At 33.8% G+C, this 8,924-nt stretch overlaps 1 protein-coding gene across 1 annotated transcript in view; it reads right to left on the bottom strand.

Annotated features, from left to right (window-relative positions):
* The window catches only part of LOC18593141 (embryogenesis-associated protein EMB8), a gene marked incomplete at its 5' end in the record, with an annotated part of 19,529 nt that extends 10,809 nt beyond the window's left edge, over positions 1-8,720 (bottom strand). The window contains 7 exon segments of the mRNA XM_018125544.1: positions 3,631-3,708; positions 4,848-4,970; positions 6,122-6,211; positions 7,054-7,145; positions 7,883-7,944; positions 8,334-8,423; positions 8,515-8,720. Coding sequence (XP_017981033.1) covers positions 3,631-3,708; positions 4,848-4,970; positions 6,122-6,211; positions 7,054-7,145; positions 7,883-7,944; positions 8,334-8,423; positions 8,515-8,720 — 741 coding nt within the window.

Here is an 8,924-nt window from a genome sequence, read left to right as displayed (position 1 = left end):
CTTGTTCACTCACTGAGTATTGTACTCACGTTTTATAAAAATTCATGTTTTCAGATCAGGTGACTGTTGGACCCTAGATTGAGGAGTCCCCATAGTGCATCTCCTGGGTATGTGTCTGACATTCGATAGTAATCCATTTTATTGTAAATGTCTCTGTTGGAAGTTATGGGTCTTTTTGTATTGTGAATACAATCTAACAATGTGAATATGTGTATGCAATGTAAATTGCTAAATACATGACTGGTATAGTGCATGTATATTATTATCGATAATGTCATTATGTTTTGGCTATGTTCACACCCAGAAAAAGGTGTGTGTGTATGCATGATATGATAAATTTGTTAAGCAAAGGTAAATGGATAGGCTTGCTTGGGCTTAGTGAGCTATGCTCATTGAGCTCATGCGTCGGTCATGGCCCGGGAAATTGGGTCGTAACAATCTCAGAATCCATAAGCTATTCCAGTAGTTTCTATTACTAAAGACTAAAATGTTTATTTCTTGAGATACTAGAATATCTTTCTATGATATAAGATCAATAAAGAAGTTAGTTATGTATCTCTTTAACAATTCTATATAATGATATTCATAAATCTCTTTTGCATTATCACTCATGAGAAGAAATAAATCTTAATCAATGGGCTAAAGAACCATAGTGTGCATGTAGAAAGCATACACTTGACTTGATGCAATTAAAGAGAAGTCGCCCTCAATACTCTCAATAGTGAAAATACAAGTAAACTCACATGATAAATATCCCTTGATTGCAGACTCAACAATCCAGTATGGTAATGCTTGGCAAAAATCCTTTTCCTCTATTTTCCCATTCAAGAATGCGGAACACCAGCTAGACACCATCAAAGGAGTAACATCAATCTTATACCTCAATTTCACATCATTTTCTAAACATATTCTGAAGATTTCTATAAGTAAGTGAATTGACAACATTCCTTACATGGTCTTTCCCTTTTATCCAATATATAACTTCATTAATATAGTCAATTTGCAAAAAGATTCAAAGAAAGATGCAAAAACCTCCAATAGATGATATTAAAATTTGTAGAATCAAGTTTAAATTAGTCCTGCCAAGTGCATGTGAGCCCACACTATTGTTGCAAGAAAACTTCCACGTTAAAAGAAGCTAATTACAATCCATCCAATCTTACAGAAAAGTCTATGCAAAAATACAATGCAATATACATAAAATCATGATTACTAACAACCATGTCTAAATAGATTCAAGTCCCAATACCAATAACAACATTTGTATCATTGTCTCTTTTCTAACCTTCTTCTTTGTCCCCATAGTTAACTACTTTTATCACAGATTAGTTAAATTCAATGTATTATTGCAGCCTCCTTTTAAGTTGGATGCCTTTACATGGTATGATAGACTAAGTTGTTTGTTACCTTGTACTGATGCATGCAGAAGCACCATTTGTCTCAATTGTTATTATTATTAGGCCTATACATGAGCAAGAGTGTTATGTGGTGTTATACCATATTGGTTAAGCCCAGGGTTTGTCGTGGTTTTATATTCAGGTTGTGCCTATCCACCTATTGCTAAATGGTGCCATATCAGCTGCTTTAGATGGTAAATCAAAGGTCACTTGTTAACCATGCAGTATGACTGTTGTTAGTATCAAGAATACAGTACAGGGGGAGTTTAATAAACTCATAAGATATGTGAAGAAAGGATGCTGAAAATTTTACCTCAAGAAGCAAGATAAATACTTCTCAAAAAGTTTGAACGTGCAATCCCAACTTACACAACCTAGTTTTAAGCTACCTAAGAAGATATGTGATGAAGTCAATACAGCTATGGCAAAATTTTGGGGAAGGTAAGGACAAGATTAAAGTAAGATGCATCAGCAAAGTAGCAAAAACTTACTCGCAGCAAGGAGAAGGAGGAATAGGATTTAAGGACATGAATCCTTTTGATAATGCCCTCCTAGCAAAGTAATGTTGGAGAGGCCTATAGGGCCTGAAAGGAATTCACTTTCCTCATAATATTAATAGAGGCTGTAAAGGGTGCAAAATTGTCTTGGGCCTGAATGATCTTGGAAGGAATAGAAGCATTTGTTATCTCTAGCAGCTCTGAAGGCAATTTCTACTGTCCCTATGAGTCAGATTGGGAGAGAGGACATTTTGATTAGGCCACTTGAGACCTCAATCCTTAGGAGTATAGAGAAAAATCTGGTTTCTATCAAAAAGAGGCCAAATACCCAAAATTCATCTACTCCTTTTTCACATTGTAGATCAAAGAGTGGAAATTAATCTTGCACTATTTTTTCCAATCTAACTCACAGGTTTTTTGTGAAGGCCTGTAATAGTTAATTAGCTAATAAATATAACTAGTGGCGGAAGAACCATATGAACTCTCCTCTTCCATTTTACAATAAGAAAATAAAAAATGTAGAACATGTATCACTACTTTATGATTAAACTGAGAAAGAATGGTTTGCTAGCAGTGTGGGTTATAAGGTTGATCAAGAAGGTATAACTAACTATAATAAATCGATTGATGATGCGAGTGCTTACAGTGGAAAAAGGAAAACAAGTCAAAGTGGCTTCATGTTTGCACATAGCTTTCACTTGTTAGATAATTGGAAAGCTAGAAGAGAAGCATATTTCAAAAAGAACAGTCCAAGTGGTGTAACTACCATATACCAGGCATATTCAGCTGCATGGGAATCCTTGGAAGATAAAACTATGAAGATAAAGGAGCAAGGGAACCTGCCAGTAGAGACAATGCAGCAACAAGGACCTCCATAGGTTAAATAAAGATCAACTACAATGGCCCTTATAATCTGGAAGTTAAAGATAATGGTATACAAGTTGCTATGAGGGTAATAAAGGTGATCTACATGGAGGGCTAAGAAGAAGGTAAATGCTGATTCCATACAAGTAACAGACACTCTAGCTATGAGAGAAGGGATATAGTTGTCTAAAGCTAAAGGTTGTAAGAGAATAATCATTGAAACTGATTCTGAGGTGGTTTACAAAGATATCAAGCATGGGAAAGAGTACTCAAATTGGCAGATCTACACTGTACTCAAAACAGCATTTGGTCATTGGATTTGCATCTTCCTGTCTTCATATTGAGATGGAATGGATTGTCTGCTCTGTCTTGAAAGGTTGAAGGGTCAATCTTAAGATGTTTTATGGACTAAAGACCTTCATTGTATTTGATACTTAAGGTGTTAATGATTTGATCTTGCGATTGTAAATACTCTGTTTTCTTTATTTCATATCAATTAATTCATCTTTTTTTTATACCAACCCCCCATCCCCATGGTGTTCACCACCACCAAAAGACAAAAAAAAAGAATACAATGGCATAATCTGAATAAATTAAAGAGTAAAGTGATCAAAACTAGTAGTTAACATTCTTCAAATAAAAAATCCTACAGTTAACAAATAATGGAAATATGAGAAATTTCTTTCATGAAACTTGTTGGATCAAAAAAAAAAAAAGGAACCAAAAGAATAATACAATGGCATACTCAGAATATATTTAATGAGCAAATTATTTCAAAATTGTGGTTAACAAATAATGGAACTATGATAAATTTCTTCCATAAAACTCGTGCTACTTAATAGCTGCATTTTTGCTAAAGATAAAGCATTAACCAAAAGGTCCCATGGGGAGCAAATAACTACTGCACCAGCTAAAGGAACCTTTTCTCTATCCTCTCCAAGATATTTTACCTGTAAGAAATAATACATACTAAGGTGTCACAAATAAATATTAAGTTGATATAATTTATAATTAGAGGTAAAGAAACATAATTACAAACTGATATACAAGCCAAAAAGTTCGTGATCTGCTATAAAATGGTAACATTATCAGGTAGATTGCCATACATAAATATATCCAAATCGCCTAAAAAAAAAAACTACTCTTTATGTCAAAACTGTAGGGCCACTATAGGACCAATAAAGTATGGTCTATAAATGAACTTGTCTAATCTAAATAAGCTAAAAAGTGGAAACTTCCAATTTACAAGAATCCCAAGATGATAAACTTAAAGAGTTAGCAATGTCAAGAAAACTACTAGAATTTGTTGTTTAACAAAAAATTGTAGGAAGTGGAAGCCAATCTGACTAACAGGAAGGTGAAATGAGCAACATCTTTCAGATGTAGATTCACATGATCTATATAAAAAAAGAAAAAAAGGAGCACAAATAGGTGCCAATATCTATTCTAACCTACCTAAAGAAATTGCTCTAATGGTAACAAAATGGCACTGACAAGAACCAACATAAATAGTCAAATTCTCATCAAATCAAATGCCTAACTTGGTACAACTAGTGACAAGGTTTTTTACAAAAATTTCACAAGAGTAACTTGTCATGCTATACTCCTACCACTTCTCATGGAAATTATGAAAGTTTGACACTTACAACCACACAGAGAAAAATAGAGGAGCTTTGCCAATGACATAGAATTATGAGAATAGAGAGGAAGCATTAAACGACTTTCATATCCTTGTATAATTCTACCCACACAATAAGAAAGAGAGCTATATTTAAAAAAAAAAAAGAAAGAGAGCTACGAGGTTCCTCTGTAACTTAACAATATTAAAGCTAAATTAAATCACTAGGTTAAGCTGTGGAGACCAACTCGCCTTCCAATTTATAGAAAATTTTAAAAATAAAAAACAATTTAAAACCCAGGACACTTATTCCTACCAGGCAATCCAGAGACTGAAGGGAAGCACCATAATCAAACATAGAGGAGAATAGCTGGTAAAAGTACAAGGGAAGTGAATCAAGCGACACAGTTTCTATCACATTTATGCACCAAAGGAGTCTTAAGAATATAGAATGCAGAGCACATAACATACCAGAATGTTGGCACCAATGCTAGTTCCAATAGCATATAAAGAAGCCTTTGGGTGCTGATGATGGAGATAATCAATGACTACTCATACATCCTCTGTCCAGCCAACATTATAAAAGCAATCAGACTGCAAAAGTGTTATTACAAATACAACATTAAGAAAATACATCTCAACAATTAACTATCAGGTTTTCGTAAAAGAGGACTAATCTTTACTTTTAACTACAATATATTGATAATAGCATCTCTGCACATTGCCAGAGAAAGTACAAGAAACCATCAGCTTTTAACCAATTAACTATCAGGTTTTCATTCACACATACAAATTCCTTGGAACAAGACATTGCTACAATACATCTCACCAATCAATTACTAGTCAAAGGTTTAGGTCCATTTATTAGTTCTCAACAGAAGAACTAGATAATATTTAAAAATGCAACAATATATCTAGAAATAAAGCATCACAACTAAATGTGCTAGAAATTAAACCTGCAACTGCCTGATTGATCTACCATATTTAAGATTTGATTACCTAATGCTATGTCATAGCTATATGAATCACTATCACCTTTAGATCAAACATCTAACGAGTTCATTGTCTAGAAAGCTCATTAATTAAACATAAAATCAATGTATTTCTCAAACATTACCCAATAAAATCTTATAACCAAAATGTATATAGTAAAAGCAAATGAAAATCACTGCTATATTAGCTAAACACTAACATACTTGATATTTTATTTTGTTAAAATCAGCACCACATATTCTCTCCTTAATCTCTTTATAGAATTCTTCATTCCAGATTTCATTTTCATTTTTCTTTTTACACTTTCAATTCTGAGAGTGATGTTTGCTTGAAACTTGCTCAATAATGGCCTATGTTGCATACTTTATTGTCATCGTACATATAAATCTTTTAACTTTAAGCAATAATCTTGTAAAAGCTATACCATGAGATTTGGTATAACATCAGCTTGAAGATCACGACAATTTCAGCAAATGTGAAATAAGATATAAGATCACGACAATTACAACAATTACAGCAAATGAGTGGGTCTGTCTTCTGCAAGTTGTGAAATAAGATATATTTGTTGATTGATTTCATTGACTAATACAGTACAGTTACATGGAAGTTCATCCTCCCTTGAGCAAGGTAGAAAGCCAATGTAATATTCCAAACTCAAAACAGATCAAAACAGACAAAAAAAAAAAATAGCATAAAACACAAATGTTCTAAGCTAAACTCAGGAGGAAAATAAAAGAAAAAGGACAACTCACGGTAATTGAAACACCACCCAGTCCTCGGTGGTTGCTAACAACAACGTCCCATCCATGTTTTGCCATTCCAAATGCAAGGTGCTTAATATACTGCCATAAGATATTATAGCAAGACAATTTTAATATTGAAACATATATTCCAGAACAATCTCTTTGACCTATTCAATCTATAGGTCATTGAATTTTCTTTAAGTTTTTATAAAGACAAAAGGACATATAGCCTTCTCTGAGGTCTGAAATAAAATTATCTCAGAGAATAGTCAACGAGATTTCAAAACCACACCAGTAGATTTTTTATATGACATCTTAGTTTCCTACTAATTTTCAATGCTTAGCATCAGTTAGTATCTGCAACTCTCTAAGATGATTAGGAAGTGGAACTGGAAAAGAATTACTTGATAAGGATTAAATTGACATCAATAGCAATAAATTTATTCTCAACCAACCACTTTATAGGGGTCTGTAATCTTGCACAAGAAAAAAACACTAAATATCCCTAAAATGATGAAGAGCATGAGAAAAATCGATAGCTTTAAAGAACACCGAGGAACCAAAAAAGCCTAAAACTGTATGTAGAGCATCCATGAAAAACTTGCACCCTGATTAAGTACCTGCCTATTTATAGGCCTATTAATTCATTGGGCAACAGAGTTTTAAGATCAGGATATAATTTTCTAAGTCCTAGGAGATCCCTCAAAAGCCTGTATGGTTATCTACTAGCCATCTTTCACGTCTAACTACTCATTGAGACACTCTACAAGATTCTAGACACAATTATCTAGCTATCCTAATTAAACTTTGATTACTTTTCCAAATTCACGAAAAGTTGATACAAGTTGAACAACATTTTTCCATAAGCCCAAAAGTTATGCTAAGGAGAAGAAAGAAAAAAGAAGACAAGAAGACTAGTCATAAGTTAACATTTAACTTACTGCAGAAGCAGAATCACTTGTTAAGCCAAGAATGACAACCACCACTAGAGTTGTGTCATCATTCGAGATGGCATTATTCATCTCAGAGGTGCCTCGTGGAATTGTATAATTATCAAACACATCAATTGCAGAATAGAATATTTACTATACAAACTTAATATGAAATGAAGGTATTATGTCCATGTCGACAATTAACTGATAACTACTGGTGTCATTCAGTCAATACAGATCAAGCTGCAATATATGGTGGGGTGATGGCCGAACTTAACCTGTCTTCTAGGGCTAATATGTGACTGCCAACAGGCTATCAGCTCACACCATCATCTTAGATGCATATGAGGAAGCTAATTACGAACAAGGATTCTACTAAAAAAGGAAAACATGAAACAGCACTGCAAATTGGTGTGACGCTGCACTATAGATTTAGCAGCTGCATATTGTGACCTTTCTCGCATTATAATGTTCAAACACTTAATGTATCATTCCATATACTTAGATGATAAATAGAATCTAAAACTAAGAGCTTTTAAAACCCAAAGCATGACTTTTGAAGAAGTTCACTCTAAGGTAGCTTTATATATGCTTTGACAGTTCATCTGTCTTCACCTTGCACCATTTTCACACGTTTTGGTAGTTAATACTCCTATCACCAAAAAGACTAAAATAATGGATGATGGATGCAAAGGCTATGAAAGGTCAAATCTTCAAAACATAATCTTGCACAAAACAGTACACACAACAACAACAACAACAACATATTCCAAAAGTTGCTCCACATGCATACATCTGTGAGGATAGTTCATAATATCATCAAAAGGTTAGGATTTACCATCAGAACTTGTTAGCCAATCTAAAGCTATTGTTCCACCATCGGAAGCATAAAAAAGTTGTCTGAGAAAGCATAGGCATGTTACTGTTAGATAAAAACGAATATAGATAAACATCTAAAATAACTGCAAAAGACACTTTGGAGAGGTTCTATTTATATTGTATTATGGCAATAGTTTAATCTAATAATTCTCGCTAACAATAAATGAAGATATTAATAATCTTAACAAGTGACATTGGGGCATTCCTTAGCAAATCCCCTTTATAAAATAGTAATAAAAATATTAACTTCCTAAATCAAAATAAACAAAAGTAACAACCAATCAAAGTCTTAAATAAAAAAAAGGGAAGAGCAAAAGCAGGACAGAAGAAAACAGCCTTTTTGCAACATTCAAAAGCACAAAAAAAAAAGAAAAAATTGTTAACAGTAGAAACTCTATTCATTATATGACTTGTTGTAGCTGAAAACTGGAGGATTCCCGAAGAAATTCAGGAAAACAGTCTGAAAATGAGGACTTGATAACCATGGCGTCGCTAAATACCTGCAATAGTGGAACAAAATGTATATATGACCCTAATAGAAAGCGACAGAATCAAATTTCCAGGTGAAATAGAAAGAAAGGAAAAGTGTACCTGTCGTGAAGGATCCGGCACTTGGAAACGACGTCGTTGTAAATAGGGGAGGAAGGGTGAGAGGTCAAGGAAACGGGAGCACCGCGAAATCCAGAGAACAAGTCTCGGAAGAAATGAATGTTTAGGAAATTGTAGAGATAAGCTACCCATATCACGATAAATGCCAGTAAATAGTGCGAAGTTGGGATCAAAGAGAGAACATTGAAATGTTATTTATATGCATTGAGAGAAGATTCATCCAATGAAATCAACCAATCCATTTGAGGGGAAAAAAAAAAGAGGTGATCCAAGAATTTGGATTGGGAATAAGCAATGCATGCAACAACCACGACTTTTGAATTGAATGAGCAAAACTAGAAGAGAAATATGGTGGGTTTTTCAGAGGTTTGTTTGTCCGTTTGGGGGACGGT

Source organism: Theobroma cacao, chromosome 8, assembly GCF_000208745.1.
Source record: "Theobroma cacao cultivar B97-61/B2 chromosome 8, Criollo_cocoa_genome_V2, whole genome shotgun sequence".
In the NCBI taxonomy this organism is placed as follows: Eukaryota; Viridiplantae; Streptophyta; class Magnoliopsida; order Malvales; family Malvaceae; genus Theobroma; species Theobroma cacao.
The sequence above is the reverse complement of the archived record's forward strand: the minus strand, read 5'-3'. Positions and strand labels throughout refer to the sequence as shown.